Source organism: Thamnophis elegans, chromosome 2, assembly GCF_009769535.1.
Source record: "Thamnophis elegans isolate rThaEle1 chromosome 2, rThaEle1.pri, whole genome shotgun sequence".
Taxonomy (NCBI): Eukaryota; Metazoa; Chordata; class Lepidosauria; order Squamata; family Colubridae; genus Thamnophis; species Thamnophis elegans.
The window spans coordinates 142,935,904-142,962,187 of NC_045542.1; the positions used below are offsets into that span (position 1 = coordinate 142,935,904).

General features: G+C 41.0%; 1 protein-coding gene across 2 annotated transcripts in view; it reads left to right on the top strand.

The window, feature by feature from the left end:
* The first annotated feature begins 1,832 nt into the window (after positions 1 to 1,832).
* Positions 1,833 to 26,284, top strand: part of LOC116502680 (zinc finger protein 420-like) — a 474,998-nt gene continuing 450,546 nt past the window's right edge. The window contains exons 1-6 of one of the 2 annotated variants that reach the window (XM_032208576.1): positions 10,745 to 12,468; positions 13,320 to 13,419; positions 13,537 to 13,604; positions 14,522 to 14,651; positions 17,298 to 19,082; positions 20,032 to 20,898. In XM_032208576.1, the coding sequence (XP_032064467.1) occupies positions 12,037 to 12,468; positions 13,320 to 13,419; positions 13,537 to 13,604; positions 14,522 to 14,651; positions 17,298 to 19,082; positions 20,032 to 20,147 (2,631 nt within the window). In that variant the 5' untranslated portion in view covers positions 10,745 to 12,036 and the 3' untranslated portion in view covers positions 20,148 to 20,898. Of the gene's footprint in view, positions 1,940 to 2,063; positions 2,132 to 3,955; positions 4,086 to 4,608; positions 5,773 to 10,744; positions 12,469 to 13,319; positions 13,420 to 13,536; positions 13,605 to 14,521; positions 14,652 to 17,297; positions 19,083 to 20,031; positions 20,899 to 26,284 lie in introns of those variants that run through there. The other variant, XM_032208577.1, reaches the window with a different exon arrangement.

Genomic DNA, 26,284 nt, shown 5'->3' on the forward strand with positions numbered 1-26,284 from the left:
TAAACCTTACCTTAACTTAAATCGCGCTTCTGTCGGCGCGGTTGTCGGCGCGCTGTTGTCGACACGGTTTTGACATCGCGGTTTTAGCGCCGCGGTTTTGTCAGCGCGCTTATGACGTTCGCGCTTTTGTCGGGTCACGCATCACAACTACCTTGACCTATCAATTTAGTGGCCCTGTTGAAGTTAGCAAGGGCACTGTATCTGTTATGCTGGACACAGCGAAAGCTTTATGGTTTGCAGCTCTCACTGTGCTGGATCCCACGGTTATCCATACTGCCCTTCTCCTGCAGGATCTTTGTGGTAGAAGGGGCTGATAGCACGGTAGCTCAATAGAGTAGAATGGCTGAATTGGATGCCTAATTTCTGCTTGGACAGCACAGATTAAGGCAGGGGTGACAAACTCAAGGCCCGTGACCCGGATCCAGCCCACGGGGTGCTTAAATCTGGCCCGTGGGCCTGGCCTGCAAATTTCAAAGGACTGGCCCATGATGCCTCTGTTGTCCCCAAACCTGGGCTCTTGCTTGGTATCGAAGCCAATAAGTCACTGGACACAAGGTGTGATAAATAATTATATTTTTATTTTGGTACCAAGATATAAGGTGTGAAAAGCTAACCAAGGGCCAAGATTAGACTCTTACTGCAGTTTTTATAGTCAAGGGGTGGTTGCATTCAACCCTTTGCCCTTCCCCCGCTTCTTATGTTAAATAGCTAAGAGTCACATCATCTGTTTTTGCGTCCCAGATCACGGGTATCTTGCAAATTTTCCAGCTACGTGGGTTTGGGTTTTTTTTTTTTTAATAAACAAGCTATTCTTGTTCCTAATATCCTGGCTAGTGGTTTTAAGGTGCTAACTTCTGTCTCGCTGTTAATGTGCAGCCACATGTGTTAATGTGCAGTCCATTCCATTCATACCTGGGTCCTATCTCCTCTGATTCCAAAGGCTTCATTTGTACATAGATTCCATCATCTGATCCCTCACCTCTGCTGGCAAAAAAACCACTCTTAGAGCCAAAATGGCCCATTTTTGGCTTCCCCCGGACTCCAACAGCCCTCTGCCAGCCAAAGATGGCTGTGCAGAGGCCCCATGTGGCCCGTTCTTGGCCTCCAGCCGCACTCTGCCCACCGTGGCCACGTCGCCAGGCCACGCCCCCCCTGGCCCTCATTCAGTGTAATCAAGTTTGACACCCCTGGATCAGAGACTCCACTTAGGTAATCTGTCTATATAGACTAGTAATTTGTTTACAAATAGGACAGTATCCAAATTTGAAGAGTACTGCGAAAGACGAGTGTTTCATTTCAGCTGTTTCAGCTCAGTCAGTTTCCTTTTTTTTCCCATCTCAAGAATAAAATCCAGGAATGGTTTCCAGATAGAAAGAATGTTGGGTGTGGCCTTTTCTTTAACTAAAGCAGTGAATTTTTCCATCTCTGCTAGTTCCCATCAGTTTTTCCAACAACTTCTCCATTGTGGCAATTAAAGTGTCCTTCCATTTATCTTGCTGCTCTCAACAGATATAACAGCAAACTTCAAGATTGTTTTTCAGTCTCTTTGTCTATTGAATTTAAAACATAAGTCTCTTGTTTGATTTTTATACCAAGTTTGAGAATCTTCTACGGTAAAATATAAATCTTACCCCAGTATTTCTATGCTTTGTCACAAGCCCAGCAGAGATGGTAAAAAGTTCCTTTTTTACATTTACATTTCAAACATGTATTTGAAATTCCTTTGAGATTTGAAAAATCTTTGGCAGTTTATCATGTATTAAATAGAGGTACATACCACTTCATGATGTTTGATGTCCATTAATTCTTTTCTTCTGTTACAAGTCCTTTGCAATGGAGATCAGAGATCCTGAGACAAAGAGGCATCTGTCAAATCTCCCTCAAGAATTGTCTTTCAGGGGGATCCCTCAGGAAGATCCAATTCAGGACACCTCAGGAGGTAATATAAGGTCCTTCCACTCCTTTGATAAATCCTAACTTTCTCATCTTCTCTGTGTCCTCTCCTTTATAGCAAACCTCCCATTTTATTAATTATGCCTTTTGAAATTCTGTCTCTCTCACAGGGAATCATAGAAGGAAGTCGACTCTTTGTTTAGGAGAAGCGGAAACCGTGATTGAATCTCCAACTCAGGTATGAGAATTACTTTGATTTATTAGATTTCTATTTTTCCTTTCCCTCAGGAAATCAGCCGTTGTACATAGACTTTGACTTAGGACCACTATTGACTTAACTATTTGTTAAGTGAACTTTGCCCCATTTTACGACCTTTCCTGCCACAGATGTTAAGTGAATCACTGCAGTTGCTAAGTTAGATAAATGGTTGTTAAGTGAATCTGGCTTCCCTAATGACTTTGCTTGTCAGAGGTTCACAAAAGGTGATCACATGATCCCGGGACCTGTAACTGTCATAAATATGAGTCAGTTGCCAAGCATCCAAATGTCAATCATGTGGCCATGCGGATGCTGCAAGAGTCGTTAGCATTGCAACTTTGAACAGTCACTAAAAACTGTTGTAAGTCGAGGACTACCTGTAGTGTCTTCTGCCAGTTTGCCCTCTGCTTTGCGTTGGAGATTCTTTTTAGGATTTTTTTTAAGACCTGTACTTTAAAAACAAAAGTTTTTCACTGATTATTCTCCATGCTTTTCAGTAAAAAACTGTTTTGTATAATTCTTCATGGTGTCCCTTCTTTTTGTAATTCTTTGAGTTGGCTTGTGCTGCATGGGTCCTCAAAAACATTTAAATATTCAAACTAGCAAATTACCATTTTTCTAAAGAATGTTTACAATCATTGATAAGAAAAGGATGTGATTAAAAGCTAAGATTTTTGTAATCCCATGAGAGTGGCCCTAGAGTTTTCTGGCACGCGAGCTGTCAGCTCCGGCATGCATGTGTCTGCTGGCCAGCTGAGTTTCGGCCTTTTGGTGGGCTGGGGGAGGCCGTTTTAGCCCTCCCCATGCTTCAGGAAAGCCTCCGGAGCCTGGGGAGAGAAAAAACTCCCCCCCCCCATGCAAGGAGAAGTCGTACACGCATGTGCAGGTGAGAGAGGCTCATTGAATTGTGGGTGTGGGCACACACGTGTGCGCGATAGCGTGAACGCACACAGTTTTGGCACGCCTTTACAAAACGGTTCGCCATCACTGCCCTATAGAAATGTCCCCAAGTAAAAATTGTTCTGAAAGAGCATATAACCAAGGCCCTATTTGGCTTGCAAAGTAAATTTAAATCCCCTGGTTTGTTCCTGGAATTGGATGGCTAACCAATCCAGCTTTGCAAAGGCTAAGAAATTTCTTCCTCAGAAAATGTTCTCCATGTTCTTATTTACATGCCAGCCAATAGCTCACAATAGCAGCAGCTTCCTTGCAATCTGAGGAGGGGCAGGGTCTGTGGACATAGATGGCAACCCACACAGATCCCTGGTTGAGCTTTCCCAGCACTTTCATGAAGGTGTTGGGGGATGAACACGATTGTTCCTTCTTAGGACAACACAAGTTTCATTTCATAAAACACGACAAAGAATCCCTTTGCCTACAGACACACTTCTGAAGGGTTAGTATCACTTATTGGTGGGTTTTCCAAGGCCCACCTGCCAGTTGATTCTCTCAAGACACTGAGGGCCTTTTGATTGTGCATGGATGAAGAGATCCAGAAGGAAGAGTATTTTGATGATGGATAGATGGATGTTTAGTAGATCAATTGATCCAGGAGAAAACGGGGCTTATTTAACCTGAATGGCACTGAAAGTCCTACAGAATCATTCAAGTTGATAAAGCCTGCCTAAAATATTTTTTTTAGTCAAATGCTCTTTGTTTGTCCATTTTGTCATCTAAACCACGGATTCTTACTAAACATAGCCACTTACCTTAGTGTATATGTTTGCTTTGGGAATTTCTAAACAATAGAAAAGATCCTGTAGTCCCTCTTCCATCTGTTCTGTACTTTTTTCTCCCTTTCAGGAGGTTCTTCTGTCCTTTGAGGAGGTGGCTGTTTATTTCTCCGAGGAGGAGTGGTCTCAGCTGGATCCTGACCAAAAAGCTCTGCATTGGGAAGTCATGCTGGAGAATTATAAGAATGTGGCCTCTCTTGGTAAGGGTTTCCCACTCTCCCTCAGAGAGTTCAGGGAGACATTTTGTAGTTAGATGCCATTAGTTAATTCTTATGAAAACATCTCTAAATAGATACCTTATCTTCAGAGGGAGTAGGAATAGTTGTGTTTTTCTACTGCTCCTAGGAAGGAAATAGGTCTATGGCATTCTGCTTAGATGTATCATATCCATTTGTTTTGTATTTCTACAAACACTTTAGGGATAAAGTAATTCCTTGGTTTGAGGTAATGCCAAACTTCATCACAAAGATTTCAACTATTTTGTCCCATATATGTTTCCATATCAGTCCTATCAAGAGTTGCCATTCAGGTTTTTTGACTTAATGCCTTTTCCAAGGTTTTATGCCTCATCAATAGAGATATTGTCATTTCTATAGCATGCCATTATAAGGATACAATATATTAGAATTTGACAAAATACCTGAAGGCAATTAATATGATTTCCAACAGAGTGATATTTTTCCCTAACTTTTCTCCCACTTTCATTTCTCTTTCCCTTTGAAGGTGACAATGAGAATGACAATGAAGTCTCTGGAGAACCAGTCAACGTCTTCAGACAAAGAGACATAACAGAGAATCCTATAAATCAAATGGAATTCCAAAGGCAGGAGAGAAACCCGTCAAACAGTTGGAATAAGGAAAGTTCATCTTCTTCCACTGATGCTCACATGCAGGACTTTATTGATCAACAAGGAAAAATAAAGAAAAAATATATCGGGAAAGGTGTAAGACTATTCAAAGACACATTAGATGTGAATGTGCACTATCCATCCCAAGCCAAAGTACAAGATTATATATGGAAAGAAAGAGGAAAAAATTACAATTGGACTTTCACACTTTCTCAAGAAGATTGGTCTCTTACATCACAGAATAGTATTCACATAGGAGAGAGGCCACATAAATGCACTGAGTATGGAAACAAGACTCTTAATAAAAGGATATGCACAAGTGAGAAGGCATTTAAATGCATGGAGTGTGGAAAGGGCTTCTATATACATAGTCATCTTACATCCCATCAAAGGAGCCACACAGGAGAGAAGCCGTATAAATGCATGGAGTGTGGAAAGGGCTTTACCCAACATTATCATCTTATATCTCATCAAAGGATCCACACAGGGGAGAAGCCGTATAAATGCATGGAGTGCGGAAAGGGCTTCACCCAACATTATCATCTTACATCCCATCAATGGATCCACACAGGAGAGAAGCCGTATAAATGCATGGAGTGTGGAAAGGGCTTCACCCAACATTATCATCTTACATCCCATCAAAGGATCCACACAGGGGAGAAGCCATATAAATGCATGGAGTGTGGAAAGGGCTTTCGCATACACAATTACCTTATATGCCATCAAAGGATCCACACAGGGGAGAAGCCATATAAATGCATGGAGTGTGGAAAGAGCTTCAGCCAACATAGTAAACTTATATCCCATCGTAGGATCCACACAGGGGAGAAGCCATATAAATGCATGGAGTGTGGAAAGGGCTTCCGCATACACAATTATCTTACATGCCATCAAAGGATCCACACAGGGGAGAAGCCTTATAAATGCATGGAGTGTGGAAAGGACTTTACCCAACATGGTCATCTTGTTTCCCACCAAACAATCCATACAGGAGAGAAGCCATATAAATGCATGGAGTGTGGAAAGGGCTTCAGAAGACCTCATACTCTTAATTCCCATAGCATGATTCATAGATGTGAGAAGCCAGTCCCCAAACCAAAGATACATTTGGGTGAGAATGTATGCTAATTATTGATTTAGTGGGCTCAATCTATGGATATCAGATTTACACAGACTAAACTCTGAAAAGAAGTGAGGTTTTTTTGTAGTTCACCCTCCTAACTGACAGCCCTAGAGAAATTAATTTAGTAGTGAAATTTTTTGCAAGGGTTTGGAGTGGCATATTTCAGGATTTGAGAAGTTCATGTTGGTTTTTTCAAGTTATTCAATGACTTGGCAGTAATAGTTCTGTGTCAAGCTGGACAATAAAGAGACTGAATAGAGCAGAGAACTTAACTCAATTTTTAACTCCCTTTTTTCCTCTCTATCTACATTCTTTTTTCACTAATTGTAATTAAATCTCTTTTTTCTTCTTGCATTGTCATCTCCACATTCAGTGGAATATTTTCAAACTATTGGAATCTTCAGAGTTTGTGGAAAGCTCTTTCACTATCCAAGGACAAAACAACATACATCAAAAAGAAAAATACATTCCAACAGGGGTTTAAAATAAATCAGTATTCAGCCTTGTATTATACCCTTGGTAGTTGGATTGGATGCTGTTAGATGTCCTTGAGAGATGTATCTTACTCAAGTGCTATCTTCATGCAGAACATGAATAAGTACACAAATAAGAAACAAGTGTTGGTGATTAACAGCTGTACCTTACAGCTTAGTCCAAGAGTCAAATATTGCCTTAAAATCAGCAAAGTTTAAAAACAAACAGGAAAACCATTTGTCTGGAATCATATAAGGTCTTTTGCCTTGGGCAGGAAGTTGGACTAGAAGACCTCCAATGTCCCTTCCAGTCCTATGAATCTATGAAAGGCTGCATTAAGTGAAGCAGTATTCTAAGAGTTGTACAGTATTTCTGTTAGAATATTCATGATTGGGAGAGACATGGTAACAAGGTCAGCCAATGAATAGGCATAAGTCAGCCAATGAGACCTTAAACAGATCTGTGCTGAGAATCAAAACTGAAACTACTCTGTCTGCTCTGAACTCTGAAATGAAGCTTACTGTTCTGTCCTGCTTGTGTTCTGCTTGTAACTTCTACCACATTGAAAGAATCTACTATTGGTATTGTATATTTATTCATCTGTTTTATTATGTATATAAAGAAGTTAATGAATCCAGCTGAATCTGTTAATTGTGTGTGCTTTCTGGATTTGATTTTTCTGCAACAAACACTGATAATTTCTCAAAACAATATTTAAATATAACATTGTAGTCAATTATTGAAAGAACTTTCCTAAAAACAGCTTGTTTATGTACCAATAGTCTTTCCTGTACCATCTAGTCTCTAACTTCCACTGAAAATGTCTTGCATAAAGTTTACTTATTTTATTTTTTATGTTATATTACCTTTATTATTTTTACAAGGTGACGCAGACAACTATACCCCATTCTCCACCTATTTTCCGCACAACAATAAATCTATCAGCTGAGTTGGTCTGAGAGAGAGTGACTGACCCAAAGTCATCCAGCCAACTTTCATATCTAAGGCAGGACTAGAACTCACCATCTCCCAGTTTCTAGCCTGAGGCCTTAATCACTAGACTGAATTGGTGCTCATTATTACTTATAATTATAAGGGGCCGTGGTGGCTCACGTGGTAAGATGTTGGGCCTGCGCACCACTGAAGTCAGCGGCTCGATTCCCGTGAGCAAATAAACCTTGTAGGGATAAGAAAGAAGCTAGCCCCCCCAATTGCCTTCTGGCATCCCATGGGTAAAGATAACACCCCCGAAGAAATTCCTTTCACAGAGGCAGGCAGCCACCTCAGTGATCCCTGGCTAACAGTGCCGTATGCTAAATATAAATTTAAAAAGTAACTTAATAATATTAAAAATACTTATAGGTCGATAACTGACAGGGTGAGCCAGTCAGTCATTCCCTTTCTTATGTACTGTATAATGATCGCCAATCTTAAGGAATACAGTAGGATTTGTCAATTGCTGTGAAGAATGATGCCAGTATAGCTGACCATTATGCTGCATTGTTTTTAATTAAGTCGGGGGTGGTACCATCTGTAGAGCCGAGGTGGCGCAGTGGGTAGAGTGCAGTACTGCAGGCCACTTCAGCTGACTGCTATCTGCAGTTCGGCAGTTCAAATCTCACTGGGTCAAGGTTGACTCAGCCTTCCATCCTTCCGAGGTGGGTAAAATGAGGACCCGGATTGTCGGGGGCAATATGCTGACTGTAAACCGCTTAGAGAGGGCTGAAAGCCCTATGAAGTGGTATATAAGTCTAATTGCTATTGCTATTGCTATTGCTACTTTCCAGATTTCAGTTGAGAAATTAAATCCATAATTCCTTGGCTTTACTGGTTGCCAAAAAGGCAGCTCACTATGTCAGCATGGCGGGGGGGGGGGGGACGACTTTTGGGCATTGAGCTGTTTTAGTAGACTTCCTCAAATTTTTGGCAATATAAAGTCAAGCTGATACAGGGCAGGCAAGGGCATCCTGCAGCTGATACACCTGCAAAGGGATGAATTCAGGGGTGGGATTCAAACAATTTAGCAAGGGGTTCTCTGCCCTGTTGCTGGGTGAAATGCCCATGGTGGGCATGGCCTAGTTGGCCTCCTGCACCATGGCGGGGGGTGTTTTTGCCCTCCCCGGGCTCGGGAGACTTTCTTCAAGCCTCTGGGACAGCAAAAACAGTCTCCCCAGGCTCTGGAGGCCAAAAATGGCCCCGTTTTTGGCCTCCCAAAACTTCTGGTAGGCATGTTTTTTGCCTCCCCGAGCCTCTGTGAGGGCCCTGCACTTACCTGCATCCAAAATGGACTGCATGGGGACTCCTGGGAGGGGTGAGGTGGACGGCGCAGCCAGGAATGGGATTTGGGGATGCTTCAAACTCAGTGTGACCAGATGAAGTGGCCAGGAGGAGCACTTCCCATTCTAGGTGTTCTAAAAAGGCAGCTCAAAGGAAAGAAGCCCTTCTCTAATGGACACAAGGGGAGGGACAGATATAAAAGCTAGGCTTGCTGGTTTCTTCATAGTAAGGAGGACATGTTTGAGTGTCTTTTCTGGTCTGGCATTTCAAACTGCATAGAATCTTAGCTAGAGGTTCTCCTGGACCCCTGTGAACCCCCAACAGCCCACCCCTGGATGAATTGTTTGTTCTGGCTGACTGATTGATCAAGGAGATTTCAGGATAATTCTTGGAAGAGCTATAATTGAATTCAAGAAAAACAAATAAATGTAATCATTCGAAGTCTGAAATTAGATTGGGAAACTTACTCCAGTTCCAACCAAATTTTAAACAATAAAGGTTTTCTGCAAGCTTGGGTGTTTTTTTTTTCTTGCTTTCAAAAATGTTTTCTTTGCCCTGTTGTGTGACTTATTTAAACAGTGCATTCCCTCAGCGATATTAAAAGAAAAGCATGGTCAGTGGTACTGAAAGCCACTAGAAGATCAAGGAGGTTTGCACTCCCCCAGTCCTGCTATCTCCACAGCAACAGCAACATACCACTTTACACTGCTTTACACCCCCAACAATTTGTGTGCTCATTTTACCCGCTGTAGAAAGTTAGCACTCATCTCTCTCCTAGAAGAATGAAATATTTTGAGAAATATTAAATCCCTGAATGAGAAATGGAGAAACATGCTCTTGGCAAGCAGCCCCCACCTTTCCTAAGAGCCCACAGCAGATGTTAGCACTTAAGATATAAAGAGATAGATAGCTCTACTCATAAGCAAATACCGTCACCCAAGATTCAACAAAGGTAGGATTAGCCCCCAGCCACAATAGGAATTGCCCAAAGCCCCTTCATTGCATCATCTCAGATGCACCACTCCCAGTAGTTCAAAATTCAACCAAACTTAGCTCAAACAAACTCCTAGGATTTGTACATGGCCCCATGGGAGTCTGACAACAGCCAGTAGAATACATGTTCTTGCACAGGAACAGGAAGTTCAAGTGCAAAGCCCAAAGAAGGTATAAAAGACACCCACTCTTAACTCCAAGTGGTCAGCTGCACTTGAACCACAAACATGGTTCTGTTCATTAATAAATGGACCCTCTTATCAATCGGCCTCCAGCCTCCATTTTGTCTCCAGTGCCTTTCTCCTGGCTTCGAACTGAACCCATTTCTTCCAACATCACCTTGGAAGGATGGAAGGCAGAGTCAACCTTGATCCTGGTGAGATTTGAACTGCCAAATTGCAGTCAGCCGGCAGTCAACAGAGGTAGCCTGCAGTACTGCACTCTAACCTCTGTGCCCCGTAGCCCAGAGGTCATCCATAAAGGCAACCAATGAAATTGGCATGTTGTATTCCAGTCAGAAACAGAATGCCAGGCAGCCAAATAATTTGCATCATATAAAGCTCTCTGCAGTTGCAGAGCACCAACCCTTTCAGGCAAGCCAGGCCAAGAATGGAACATTGCAAAGTTATTATTAGAGGGATATGATATTATTGTTTGTTATAGTAAGAGAATGTTGAAAACCCATCAGAGCTGCCTGCTAATCTTTTTCATGGGATGCAGAATGAAGCGAGGATTATTTTGCATGTCTCCAGTAAGAAGAAAGCTGAATTTGTCTTTCTTTACTCCCTCTGTGAAGAGCAGTGGCTTTCTACAGAAACTTCCTTTAAGACAGAATAGTGCATATGGGTCTAACGCTGTCAAAAGTAATTAGATTAAGAAGAGTTTTATTGATCATGGGAGAAACAACGCCCTCCTTTCTCCTGGACCCCAATGGAAAAATGCATCCTTTCTCCCGTTTGCAGCTGCCTTGCACACACAATCCACCAGAAGTCTCTCTCTGCAAACAGAAGACAACCCTATACACTTTAGCATTGGGCCACTGGAGGTATAACAGGTGGTTTACCATAGGAGAGTGGGAAGGAAGTGACATCATGAGTCTTGCCTCTCTAGGATGCTGCATGCTCTTTCCTTTTAACCCCTTAAGCGTCTCAAGGGCTTTTAAAAGGCTGCAGAAATGTCTTAAGCGCACGAGGTCGAGAGGTGGGCGGGGTAAGTGTCTCTTCCCGTGCAAAGAGAGGCAGAGTGAAGGGAGGGACAGATCAGATGCCGAGTCCTCACGCAGGTTCAATCTTTTAAATCCCGGGAGAGGGAGAGCCCGGATCCTAGATTACCCTGCCGCTCGCTTCCAGGAACGTAGCTGGGAGAGGGAAAACCGTGCTCCAGACCAGCCGCGTTGCCCCAGGATTAAATCCAGGTCCTCGGAGAGGAGGGGGTGTCCTGGGGGAATCCTTCACATCCTATATCCTCGATAAAGTTCCTGAGTGGTGGGGAGATTGCTTCCATAGCAAATCTCGAGCAGGAAATAACAACAATTTTGCAAGGGAGGAACCGCAGGAGATTGTGCTCACCTTCTCCTTATGTGCTGGAGGAGACTAAAATAGGGTTGGAATCTCAGCAGTTCAATTTGTCTTAGGAGGGTGAGTGAACCAGCACATCATTAACCCCATCATCAATGTTTCGTGTGAGCTCAGCCCCTGCAGTTGGTTAATCTGATTTGTTGGTTGGTTGGTTGGTTCAATTTTCCTGGCCACCCATAGAAATGTGTTTGTGTTTAGAGTGTGTTGTGTGAAGTTGCCTGCATGTAATTGTACGATTTGGCTCTTAAAAAGCAAACCGTGAAGAAAGGGCAATGGAACATCGTAAATCAGGTCATTTCATTGTATGTGAACTGAACTTTTGTGATTGATTAACCCTTTAAGCATTTGCCATGTTGTGTGAACCCTGCTTGTAGATAAATGCAGATATGGGTTTTTATAAAGCAAGCCCTATCTTGATCACATGGTCTCAGGGCACTGAAACCTTCATGAGTACATCCCAGTTGCCAAATGTCCAAATATTACAAGGGTCATAAATTTGAAAAACAGGCATGTCACTTTTTTGGTGCCATTGTAATGGTTTTAATAAAAGTGAGATACAAATAAATAAATATTAGATATTAATGCACAAGCACTAACTGCTCATTGCCACTATAATCCTGTACTATCTTAGAAAAAATACTTTCTTCCATTGGGATAAGTGTTCTTCAGGGATTAAATCCATTACTTTCTAATTCATCCCAAATACACACATTGGATGCCATCTGTACATCCTCTTGTAGAGGCAAAAATGTCTCTTGGACAAAGACAACAGAATGACTTGTTCTGGTCATTACTATGGTTAAAGGAATGGTCCTGTGAATGAAAAGGTGTTTGGAGATCCACAAGATTCCCTGGACCCATGTGGAGTTGCATTCCAGGGCAGAAAAAAATGGAAAGTAAGGGAACTGGAAAAGGCCCTTCTGGTATTCGGCCTGGGAGCCAAGGGAAGATCTGGGCAAGAACTAAGCAGAAGATTCAGGAGGAGAAAACCACCCTCTCAGACATTCAGGCCTGGAAATTCAGGAGCATCCAATATCAGGAGGATGAGGGTCCCCGAGGACTTTGCAGCCGACTCCATTCTTTTTGTAGTCAATGGTTGAGACCAGAAAAGCACACAAAAGCACAGATGCTGGACCTGGTTGTTCTGGAGCAGTTCCTGGCCCTTCTGCCCCTGCAGATGGAGAGCTGGGTGCGGGATTGTGGAGCAGAGACTACCTGCCAGGCGGTGGCCCTGGCGGAAGGCTTCCTCCTGAGCCAGGCAGAGGAGAAGAAGGAGCAGGTTGAGTTGCAGGTGAGAGACCATCATGGGGGAATTAGAAGAGGTTTACTGTATTTTTCGGAGTATAAGACACACATTTTTTCCTCAAAAAAGAGGCTGAAAATCTGGGTGCGTCTTATACACTGAATACAGCATTATTTGACTCCCGAAGCCCTGTCCCCTTCAACAAAATGGCTAGACAGCTTGTAGGAGGCTTTCAGAGAGCTCCTGGGCACTGGGAACTGGGGAAGGCAGAAATGAGTGAAAAACGGGCCGTTTTTTGTTCAATTTCCCTCACCCCATACCCCAGGAGTACACTATAGGCCTCCTAAAAGCTATGCATGCAATTCTTTTGACGAAAAACAAGCATTTTTGGGAGGCCATCACCCTACAGGAACACTATCCAAGCCTCCTAAAGGCTATTCATGCCTTTTTTGGGGGAAGGGAAACGGGCCTGTTTTTGCAAAAAAACAGGCCGTTTTTGAGAGGTTTGCAGAGTGCAAAACCTTTTTTCAAAAAAAAATTGCCTCTTCAAAACCTTGGTGCATCTTATACTCCGGTGCGTCTTATACTCTGAAAATGGTAAATGTAATGTCGCTTATTCGGTGAGAGGGGTAGTATATAAACTTAATAAATAGATAATATATTTGAATTCTTAACCCTTCCCTTCCAGCATTCTGTAGCATTCGTAATATGTGGAGACATTTCACTAATTATTTGGGACATTATTTCATTCTCCAAGAAAGACATGGGACAGTCGTTTCTTCCTTCTTTCCAGCCACACTTATGGATATTGGGGGCTTTAAATTGGTGTCTATAGAACAAGAATCCTCTTCACGATGTGTGATGTTTGTTAATTCTTTTCTCCTGCCTATTATTTCAAGTCCTTTCTGGTGAAGATCAGAGATCCCGAGATAAAGAGGCATCCATCAAATCTCCCCCAAGAACTGTTTTTCAGGAAGATCTGTCAGGACACCTCAGGAGGTAAAAGAGAGGTCCTTCCACTCCTAGCTTTCTCATTTTCTCTTTGTCTTCTCTTCTATAGAAAACCTCTTCCTACTTTTTAAATTATGCAGTTTTAAAAGTCTGCCTTTCTCACAGGGAAGAATAGAAGGAAGTTGTCTCTTCCTTATGGTGGAACTGAAACCATGATTGAACCTCCAACTCAGGTAAAAAAGAGGAACTTATTGGATTTTTATTCTGTCTTTCTTTCATGAAGTGAAATATATAGAATTGTTTCATATTTTATTCTGGGTTTTTTGGGGGGGAGGGGGATGAGTCATTTTTGTGATCCTGAGCATATAGAAGATTCAAGATTATTAGGAAACATTTTTGGTTAATGACCAGTATTGAATCTCTTTATAATGATTATTCTTTCTAGTTTTCAATAACTAATAATTATTGTATGAACCAATTAAGCAGATCAGGTTAAAAAATAAGGCAGAGTATAGCACTTAGCAATAGCATGTAGACTTATATATTGCTTCAAGGTGCTTTACAATCCTCTCTAAGCAGTTTACAGAGTCAGCATTTTGCCTCCAACAATCTTGGTCCTCATTTTATTGAACTCCGAAGGATGGAAGGCTGAGTCAACTTTGAGCCTGGTGAGATTCGAACTGCCAAATTGCAGGCAGCAGGCAGTGAGCAGAAGTAGTCTGAAGTACTGTGTTCTAACCACTGCACCACTGGGGCTCCTTCTGCAACCACAGGGAGGATTGGAGTCATTTACGGGTGAGGTTTCCAAAGCCTACCTGCCAATTGATTCTTTCTAGGCACTGAGAGTCTTTTGATTGATGGATAGATGGACTGATGGACAGATAGAGAAAGGTAGATCAAGTGGGGTTACTTTTCACTGAATAGCACTGAAAGTCCTGTAGTATCAGTCAAATTGATGAAACTTGCCTGAAATATTTCTTTAGTCTAAAGTTTTTGCTTTGTCCATTTTCTCACTTAAACCACAGAATCCTACCAAGTGCAGCCATTTACCTTAGTGCATAGCTTTGTTTTGGGAATTTCTGAACAATGAGACTGGTGTTTTTTTTTACAATTCCTCCTGGACCTTTTGTGTACTCTTTTTCACTGTCAGGAGGGCCTTGTCTCCTTCGAGGAGGTGGCTGTGTATTTCTCCAAGGAGGAATGGACTGAGTTGGATCCTAACCGAAAAGCACTGTATTGGGAAGTCATGATGGAAAATTATAAGAACGTGGACTCTCTTGGTAAGGGTGTTTCCTGTTTTCCAATCAGAGAGTTCAGGAAGACATTTCATAATTAGATGTCACAACTGTTTCTTTTTATTTTGATTCTTTGCTCAGTCATCCATATTTTTAGACTGGATTTGGCTTTTTTAAAATTCACCTATCATGTCCTTTCCAAGGACTTGCATTAGGCAGATGATGTTATTTTATTAAAGTAATTTTACCAGAGTGAAGCAACCATCCAAGTTTTGAATAGGAAATAAAAAAGCACGGTAAACAAGTAATTCAATAAGAAAAATTATGAAGAAAGAAAGAAAGAGGAAAGAAAGAAAAAGTAACAGAAGTAGCTTCTGATCTTTTTCACAGCAGTTCCAAGTGCAAGTGCATTTTAGCCTCTCTCTCAAAGACTGCATCATAGTTTTCTTCTTTCCATCTAATCTTCAAACCCATAGATCGCATGTTCATGGTCCCTTTTTTCAGCAAAAAGTCAGTGAGGTTTCTAATGGCTAATAAGTGTTTATACTTGTCAATTATCTAATGAAACACATCAATTTAGCCATCTCCATCAACCATTACTTCATTGTAGATATAGTACAATATAGTACAATTATGGGCACAGCCATAACTTGTTCCATAACTTTGGTGGCAAACCGATTTGGTCATGACCTGAACCTAATTTTGGAAATTTGGCACTAACAAAAAAAAAATGGCATGGAATGGGAAATCGGCCGCGGGGTGGGGGGAGGAGGGAATTGTGAATTTTTTGGTTGGAACCCGATTTGGTCGTCTTCAGAAGCGTTCATGACCAGAGGTTCTACTGTATTTTAGAGTCCTTCCATCTTTTTGTACATAATAGTTTCCCTGTGGTTATCATACATAGAAACAGCCTCCTAGGACTCTCTTCTAGCTGCTTATCCATTACTCCCAACAGAGAGCATTCTTGTTTCAGTTGGATTTTGATCTTTAAAATTGTCTGTATCATGTCTATTTGAATACAAATTTTTCTAGCTTTTTTACAAGTCCCTAAAATATGATAAAATAACCCTTTATGTCAATCGCACTTCCAACATTAATTTGAATTGTCAAAACTTTATTCAGATGGCGTCCGCTACGTGCTCCCGTTCGCATTTGTACTGAAGCATGCGGGAGAGGGCGTCAGCTAGAAAGTTCCTCCCGCCTGGAATGTGCTTTAAGACAATCAAAACGGTAGAAGTATTGAGCCGATTGGTCTTGTTTGGGTGATAGTTTCCATGGGATCCTAAGCGCCTCCAGATTTTTGTGGTCGGTCCAGACTTCGAACGGTTTCTGGCGCCCTTCCAACAGGTGTCTCCAGGTTAGCAGTGCCCATCTCACTGTGAAACCTCCTTTTCCCATGCGGCCCATCGTTTCTCTGTGTCTGTGACCTTGCGGGAGGTGTAGGCACAGGGTTGTAAGTTTTCTTGATTGTTTCTTTGGAATAGCACCGCTCCCACTGCCACATCACTGGCGTCTGCCTGGATCACGAAAGTTTGCTCAAAGTCAGGATGCTTCAGCACTGGCTCCTTTGCAAACATTTCTTTTACTATCTCGAACGCCTTTTGGCAGGTTAGGTCCCATGGTAGGGGTTGTCCCGGATGAGGTTTCGTTCCTGGGCTCCTTGTCTTCAGGAGGTCTGTCAGGGGTTTGGCAATCTTCGCAGAGGAGGGGATGAATTGCCTGTAGAAGTTCGCGAACCCTAGGAAGCTTTGTAGCTGTCTGTGGGTGCGAGGGGGATGCCAGCTTAGGACGGCTTGCACTTTCGCTGGGTCCATCTCTATTCCCTCATTTGACACTCAGTAACCCAGGTAATCTAACTGTGCACAGTGGAATTCGCATTTTGATACCTTGACATATAGGTTGACTGCCAGAGGTTTCTCCAATACTTGGCGGACCAGGGTACGTGGTATGCAATTAAGCGAAAACAGTTTTGGCTCTCTGTAAAGTTCCCAGAAGATGACCTAATTAATTTACAAGCCCTGAGACAAAGTTCAAAAGAAATCCAATCATTTATTAGGATCGACATTCTAGCATGGACTCCTGTGGAGCCATAACTGCTTTCGCTTAATTGCGTTTGAACTTTACCCCCTGTATCCCCTCCCTTCTGTCCTGCGTCATAATTCATATTCTCCAACTAGGCTGTAGACATGAGATCTGACTCTGGCCCAAGGCATGCATGGAATTTCCTCTTCCATGCCAGCCTGATAATAGTCATTGCAATGCTCTAGAAGTTGACACGCAGCTTGTCTCATGCAGGAGCCAACACTCTCCAACCAATCAACTATAATTGTGTTCTGGCTCATTGTACAGCCCCACTGTTCCAGCTACTAAATTTAAATATCTTAACAGAAGAAAAGAAACATTGAAAAATTGATTTAGTTCTTACAGGTCTCTGTTGGAATTGGCCTCCCTCCAGTAGAAGTTAGATTTTCTCCTAAGGTCTCCTTGTTATAAGGATAATTCTAATTTAAAAGGATGCTTTCAATATTTTCAAAGGTTTGATGGCTCATGAATGTTTCTATTCTGTGCTACTGCAAGCACATAAAAATGCAAGATAATAGAATTTGGCAAAATTTCAGAAGGTAATCACATGATTTCTGACATCTTTTTTCCTAATCTCATTACCAGTTTCATTTATCTTTTCCTTTGAAGGTACCTATGGGCAGAAGAATAAAGATTTCATTGAACCATTCCAATTGATTAGACATGGAAAAGGAATTGAGAAACATGCAGTTCAAATAGAAGTAGGGAATTGTGAGAGAAACTGGCATAAGGAAAGCTCAGCTTCCATTGATGCACAGATTCAAGACTTTCTTACCCAACAAGGAAACCACAAGAAAAAACATATTGGGAAAGGTGTAAGACTGTTCAAAGACACATCCAATGTAAATGAACATTATCCAACCCAATCTAAAGGAGAAGATTATATATGCAGAGACAATGGAAAACATTACAATGGGACTTTCACTCTTTCTCGAGAAAATGGATCTCTTACATCTCATAAAAGGATGCATAAGGGAGAGAAGCCATTTAAATGCATGGTGTGTGGAAAGGGTTTTAGCCAGCAGAGCAACCTTAGTTCCCATAAAAGGATCCACACAGGGGAGAAGCCATATAAATGTATGGAATGTGGAAAGACCTTTACTCAGAGTGTTCAGCTTACTTGCCATAAAACAATCCACACAGGGGAAAGACCATATAAATGCAAAGAATGTGGAAAGAGCTTCAGTCAACCCAGTAGTCTTACTGTTCATAAAAGAATCCACACAGGGGAGAAGCCATATAAATGTATGGAGTGTGGAAAAACCTTTACTTACAGTGGTCATCTTACCTCCCATAAAAAGATCCACACAGGGGAGAAACCATATAAATGCATGGAGTGTGGAAAGACCTTTAGTCGTAACATTCAACTTACTTCCCATAAAAGGATCCACACAGGGGAGAAGCCATATAAGTGTATGGAGTGTGGAAAAGGCTTCTGTGAAAACTGGTCTCTTACTGTTCATAAAAGGATCCACACAGGAGAGAAACCATATAAGTGTATGGAGTGTGGAAAGGGGTTCAGCCAACATAGTAATCTTACTTCCCATAAAAGGATCCACACAGGGGAGAAACCATATAAATGCTTGGAGTGTGGGAAGATGTTTATTTATAGCAGTCATCTTACTTCCCATAAAAGGATCCACACAGGGGAGAAGCCATATAAATGCATGGAATGTGGAAAGACCTTTACTCATAACATTCAGCTTACTTCCCATAAAAGGATCCACACAGGAGAGAAACCATATAAATGCATGGAGTGTGGAAAGGGCTTCAGCCAACATGGTAATCTTACTTCCCACAAAAGGATCCACACTGGGGAGAAACCATTTAAATGCATGGAATGTGGAAAGACATTTACTCATAGCAGTCAACTTATTCCCCATAAAAGAATCCACACTGGGGAGAAGCCATATAAATGTATGGACTGTGGAAAAACCTTTACTCATAGCATTCAACTTAGTTCCCATAAAAGGATCCATACTGGGGAGAAGCCATATAAATGTATGGAGTGCGGAAAGGGCTTCAGCCAACATAGTAGTCTTACTTCCCATAAAAGAATCCACACAGGGGAGAAGCCATTTAAATGTATGGAATGTGGAAAGGGCTTTACTTATAGCAGTCACCTTACTTCTCATAGCTGGATCCACATAGGAGAGAAACCATTTAAATGCATGGAATGTGGAAAGACCTTTACTTATAGCAGTCATCTTACTTCTCATCAAAGGATCCATACAGGAGAGAAGCCATTTAAATGCATGGAGTGTGGAAAGGGTTTCAGCCAACGCAGTAATCTTACTTCCCATAAAAGGATCCACACAGAGTCGAAGCCATATAAATCTCGGGCATGTGGAAAGAGCTACAAGAGGAGCAATGACCTAAAAGAGATACGTTTAGGTGAGAATGTTTGTTAAAATTAGATTTAATTGGTTAAATTTATTCAGTTCCTTTTTATGCATACAAATACTAGGTAGGGAAGGGGTTTTTTGAATTTGACCTTCACAATTGGCAGTCCTAGAGGGATGAATTTACTGGTGAAAATCAGTAATTATTTTAATTATAAACTCTGAATTTTTCAAAATACTGTCATCTGGAGGTGACAAATTCTATTGCACATTAAAAAATTTTTTTGTTACATTTATGTTTGTTCCAGATTCCTGTTGGCAGACAATTTCAAGAAATTGGTGATTTTAGGCATGTCTGTTGCTGAGCTGTTATTTTATGAAGATGTTGTCTTTATTGTGTCTTTATAAGTGAGCTGCTTGCTCCCAACTGTTTGTTCTTCCCATTTGATCATGGTTTTTGAAGAAATACGAACAGATGTTTAATAAGCACTGCTTCCCCCAGAGCTATATTTCTCTGATGCATTTTTTTCAAGGTTTATTGGTGTTAGTTCCGCTATAGCCAATATATAGATAAAAATTCAACTGATTCACAGTAACTTTTCATAGTTTAATTTTTTATTCTTTTCCCTAGTCTTAACAGTTGTTTTTCCCTTCCTCTTTCATTCCTTAATGCATAAACAATTTCTCAGTGGTTTTTACACTTCTCTGTTCTCGCAACAATTTGGAAATGGCAAATTCATTGGATTTGAATGAATATTATAATTGAAAGAGAATTCAAGCTCCATTGCAGTTTACAGAGTGAGATGGAACGTGATATTGAATTGCTCAATTAAATAACTGGGGTATTAAATTAAAAACCACAACTAAGAGAAATTGCACTTTGAATTTTTCATGATTTCCTCTTTCTTTCTTTTCTTTCCTTCCTTCCTTCCTTCCTTCCTTCCTTCCTTTCTTTCTTTCTTTCTTTCTTTCTTTCTTTCTTTCTTTCTTTTTGTATCTAGTTAAGGATATTCCGGAGGATCAGGATGAAAGTGACTGCACTGTGTTGACATTGCAAACCACCAAGGAAGAAGAGAGATCTTTGGAAACTAGTGGGGATCAAAAGAAAATAATATGAAATTATGAAAAATTACTTCAGTTCCTCCTGACTAAACCTACAGAAATGAGAAGGGGAATTGCCTGTGAGATGTGAAAATGCCAGAAAATAATACTGGCCAACAAAGATTTTGCATCCTGTACACCTTTGATGTATCTTATAGATTTTTGGCTGCTAATAACAAAAATAGCCTGTCATTTAAGGTGCTGTGTACTGCTTTATAGAAATCTGCTCTTTCTACACAACAGCAATGTACACCCTACAGCCGTGATGGCGAACTTGTGGCATGCGTGCCAGAGGTGGCATGCAGAGCCCTCTTTGTGGGTACGTGCATTATCACCAGCTGGTCTTCGTGGGTGCCAGGGCACCGGAAAATGGCCTGAAAATGGCCCCAAAAATGCCCCAAAAGCAGCTGATTTCAGGCCTTTTTTGGCCATATTTGGGACTGCTTTTGAGAGTGTTTTCAGGCCATTTTTCATCTGCCTGAAAACAGCTCAAAAATGGCAAAAAAAACCCACCAAAAACCAGACATGTGCACCAATCAATTTCAGCCTTTGAGTTTTCAGTGCTCCGGGGGCCGCACAAGTATGCACATGGACGCACATTCTGGTTTGTGCACTTGTTGCTGAAAAGGTTTGCCATCACTGCCCTACAGTATCTGTTGGCTGCATTGCACAAATGCAAACCATGAAAATATGGAAACCTTGGTTCTAATTTACATGAAAGCTGGAACATGACCAGTGAAGTAAAAACAAGGATAGAGAAAGCTCGAACAGCACTCTTCAAAATGAAAAAAGGTCTTCTGCAGTTACGACATAAGCCTAAGATTGAAAATCAGGCTTGTCAGATGTTACATCTTTTCTATCCTGCTCTACAGAGTGGAGAGTTGGTCTCTGACAGAAAGTCACTTAAAGAGACTAGAAGCATTTGAAATGTGGATTTACAAGGAAAGATTGAAGGCAAATGAGGTCCAGGCGGAAGAAAAACATGGCTTCAAAATCTAAGGGCCTGGTTTAGACAAAACTCAACAGCACTTTTTCATGTGGCTGTTGATAAAAATAGGATTGCCAACATGATCACCAATGTCTAATGATGGATATGGTACAAGGAGAAGATGATGTGAAAGAAAGGAATTGGCTAGACAAATTGGTCAGACAAATTAAGAAGGACATATCATTTGATAGGATAGTGACAATGAGGGCTAAAGATCAAAAATATCAGGCACTGATAAAGAGGAGCAAATAAACTCTGAGAGGCAGTGATAAGAATTAAGACTGTTGTGAAGTTTCCAAAGCATGGCCTAATTAATTTACGAGCCTCGAGACAAAGTTTAAAAGAAATCCATTTATTAGGATCAACATTTTGGCATGTCTTCCTGTGGAGCCGAAAATGATTTCCGCTTAATTGCGTTTGAACTTTACCCCCAGTATCCCCTCCCTTCTGTCTGTGTCATAAATCACATTCACCAACAAGATGCTATGCCAGACTATGTACATATGCATTTCACACATCAGCTGTAGGAATATGAAACCTGACTCTGGCCAAAGGTATGCATGGAATTCTACTCCCTTTTTCTATGTTGACTTGATAGTAGTCATGGAAATGCTTTACAAGTTGACAATTGTCATGTTTACAAAATAATAATATAAGTTCTGTAAGCTAGTTTCCAAAAGCCAAAGAGAAATAAAAGTAATAATTGAAGCACAGTATTCAACTGTGTATTCAACACAATATTCACCTGAAATATTGATTGCTTATTAAAAATAAATTTGAGGATACTGGAATATGAACATTTAATGGGTACAGATATATTAATCTTTACAATGGACCTCAGTAACTGCTCCAGAAGTTAATAATTTCACAACAGATAGCTGGCAAAATCTCAGGAGAAGATATGTTACTACTTTCCAGTAGTAATGTATGGCTGTGAGAGTTGAATCATAAAGAAGACTGAGTGCTGAAGAATTGATATTTTTAAATTGTGCTGTTGGAGAAGACCTGTTGGAAGAGTTCCTTGGACTGGGGGAGATTAAATCAGTCAACCCTAAAGAATGTCAACTCTGACGATGGATAGATACGGAAGCTGAAGCTCAAATACTTTGGTCACCTAATGAAAAGACTCATTGGTAAATACGCTGATGATAAGAAAGACTGAAAGGAAAAGGAAATGGCAGAGGATGAAATGGTTAGATAGTGTCATTGACACAATGAACATGAATTTTGGCAAACTCCGGGAGACAATGGAAAATGGGATACTGGCATGCTATGGTCCACAGGGCCATAAAGAATCGGACACAATTTTAGCAACTGAACAACAACAAAAATATTTAAACAGACTGATTGGATAGGCAGATTGTAGAAGAACAGAAGGCAAGCTTCAGAAAATGATATATATGATAAATCAGTGTTTACAACTCTGATTCACAGATCAATGAATGCTTCCTTAAAATGCCTATTTTTAGCATTTATTGACTCATCACTTGCTTTTGATACAACATAGAGGAAAATGATGGGAGATATTTCTAGCTACTGATATAGATTACGTATATATACATTGATGAAGATACTTTAATGCAAATATGGATAAACCGAAATATCTCCCTAACAAAACATTAAACCACAAAAGGTGTCCATCACGGCTGTATACTGGCTCTCTTCCACTTTAATTTTTATATATAAACAAAATGTTTATAATTAACAATGTTAATAATCCTTTTTATGCCTCATCAACTGAAAGTAGAAAAGTCTTTATTACACACAGACAACTTTGTAATGTTGATAGCATTAACTCGAAAAAAGGAGAATCCTGATAAAACTTGTAATAAGTCATAGGTCGAAAATTTGATCCATTACTTATTGCACTTCAAATTGCATCAGGAACAGTGTTTCTCAACCTTGGCAACTTGAAGATGTCCGGACTTCAACTCCCAGAATTCCCCAGCCAGCGAATGCTGGCTGGGGAATTCTGGCAGTTGAAGTCCGGACATCTTCAAGTTGCCAAGGTTGAGAAACACTGATCAGGAACCTAGAACTAGATTCATCATGCCTCTGTTTGTCCAACTGAATCAGGATGTAAAAGGATGTAAAAGTCCTCTCACAAAAGGAGCCTCAGGAAGCTCACAAAATGCATGTGCAAAAACTTTTTTCTGAGCACTTATATTTTGCCTTTCTATGGTGTAACAAGGGTTAAGAAAAATCTAAATTGGATTTAAATAAAATTAATGAAATGTCAATTGTGTGGTTACTTTTCAAACGTATTAAATTCTCTTTCTCATTAGTTGTGTTATAAATTACTAAAATGCACACCGCAGAAAAGCCATATAAATGTACAGTCATAGTAGTTCCTTTACTTGACAAAGAAGGATCCACACAGAAGAGAAACCAGGTAAACCAGAGGTGGGATTCTGCCGGTTTGCCCCGGTTCAGGCGAACTGGTAGCGGTGGTGGCGGAAGGCTGTGCCCACCTGCCCAGCCGTCATCACGGATGCTTTGCACATGTGCAGAAGGTTTTGCGCATGTGCAGAAGTGCCATGCGTGTGTGAAGCGAGTGAGCGCACACGTGTGCTCCCGGTTCCAAACCGGTAGCAAAAGTAAGAGGATTCATGCCTGATGTAAACGTGGATTCTGGAAAGAGCTTCAGGAGGAGCCATGACCCAATTTCCCATAACACATCTATTTGGATGAGACGCCTTGTAAATTCTAAATCTAGTTGGTTAAATCTATGCATTTCCTATTTACATATACAGTACTAGGAAAATAAATTTATTTTTTAGTTTGTCCCTCACATCTGGCAATCTTAACATAAAAGACATACAGATCTATTATTATTGCCTGAGATGATTCATTATTCCAAAACTTACTTTGAAAAGGGGAGATATTTTAAAGGTGTAGAGATCTCCTTTGTGGTTCTGTTAAATGTACTTTTAAGTCCATCCTTGTTATTGTTTCCAATATTTTCCCCTAAAACTCTGAGGGTTGTTTTTTTTTATGCTAAAGGCATCTCAAGTTTCTTTCTATTTCTTTGGGCCCAAGGAATTCAATAGGGGATTTTTTAAAAAGTTGAAGAGGTCCTTGTGAAGGCATCATTGAAGCTCCATCTATTTTTTACATGTGTGCCATTATGGGAAGGAAGCCTTGGAGTGGCTTTCCCTTCCTTTTGTGGTGTCTCTTGGGATTTAAGGTAGCCTGAAGAGCTCATTGGTTTCCAATGATAAGAGGAACATGTTGAAAAAAACATAGAGTGGCTATTTAAGTGTCTTTTGAAGAAGAAGCAACTAAATGGGGAGGAAGGGGGAACAACTGAATGAAGGGGAGGCAGACTTGGACTTCATCAAACCAACAGCAAAACAAACTAAAAGGAAAAGCATAGCCCAGCAGCTACACCTCTCCAGCAGGGGCAATACAGCCATCCAGCAGCAGGTAAAGCACAGGTGTCAAACTCGCTGCATCACAGTACCGTCATGGTACATTTCACAATGTTTTTCCCATTCACCAAGATGGGGGTGGGGGTGGCCTGCACACAACGCATCTGGCACACGGGCCACCAGTTTGACACCCTTGAGATAAAGCATCTTTCTTTGTTGGCGATCTGAACCATTTCTCAAAAGAAGTCCCTCACAGCAATCCTAATCAAAATGGCTTGGACAGTGATTGAACACTTACACCTGCCATTTTGATCTTCACACATATTCAAAGAGGTCACCCTTGTTGTGTCCGTCCTTCCATTTACTCAGAAAAACATTCTGCCCAGGTGGAAGCACCTACAGGATCACTGGCTGAAGTATAGCTAGTTCTCAATTTATGACTGAGTTATGATTAGGCCGCCCACTCAAAAACAACTTGATAGGTGAAGAAGAAACCTATTTTAACTCTCCACTGGTCACCTGGTGTGTTTTATTGGGCTCCTAGCTTTGCATGAACCACAGAAGGGGGGGAAATGTGTTTTAATCAGGGATGAAATCCAGCAGATTCTGGAGAACCAGTAGCAGAAATTTTGATTAGCTCAGAGAACCGGCAAATGCCACTTCTGGCTGGCCTCAGAGTGGGGTAGGAATGGAGATTTTGCAGTATCCTTCCCCTGCCATGCTCACCATGCCCGCCAAGCCACACCCTCCAAGCCACCAAGCCATACCATGCCCACCAAGCTACACCCACAGAACCGGTAGTAAAAAAAATTGAAGTTCACCACTAGTTTTAATCCTTCTGACATATATTTGCTGTCATTGATATCTCTTCTCTACATCTTTTGGGGAATTTGATTTTTCTTTGAAAAGCGTCTTCCCTGGTGTATTGCAGGATAAAAACTTTTTCCTAGGATACTTTTATCTTCACCTCCAATAAGCATACAAACTTGCCTTTCCAGCAGATATAGTTGAGGGTTTTTTTTAGGCAGGAGAGCAAACGCATGCCTTCTTTCCCATGGAGATGGAGTTGGAGAGTCTATGGAGATTCTTAGTCATCCTGGTCATGGATGTCCCAAAGATGCTTTTTTCAAGAAGCAAGAAAGTCAGAGAGATGAACAAGCCATGCTGAGAGAGAATTTTGCCAGATTTTTCCCTGGGAGACTTTATTTATTTTGTATCCACACCAGAGGTGGTATTCAGCGGTTCTCTCTGGTTTGGGTGAACCAGTAGCGGTGGCTGCGGGAGGCTCCGCCCACCCGCCCTGACGTAATGCTTGAGGACTGCACATGCGCAGAAGGGACTGTTATTAATTCTTAGGTAAATTGGATAGAAATTATACAAAATGTCACCATATTGGGAATGTAGGCAGTTAGTAAACTTTGAATGAATTCCATTCTCCTTTCCTTATTTTTCTGTTCTTTTCTTTTCCAGAAAAAAGAAACTGAAGGAGAATTGTGCCATTCTATTGTAGATCGAAAACCAGACAGGTTTCTGCCAATTGACACATCTTTGATCTAAGAAATCAGCTATCTCATACTGCAATACTTCATATTACTCATAGATCCTACCCTGTAAATTACCACAGATTAAGTGAGATAAAAGTGTGGGAATGTGCATCTGACTCGAATCCAAACTACGATCTGAATTCCAGGATAAGCATAATTAAAAAAAAATAAATCTATGGAAGCATCTTACCTCTCTCTCACTTATGTATCTTGTGCCACCTGAAATTTTTTTTTATTGTGCTACAAGTTT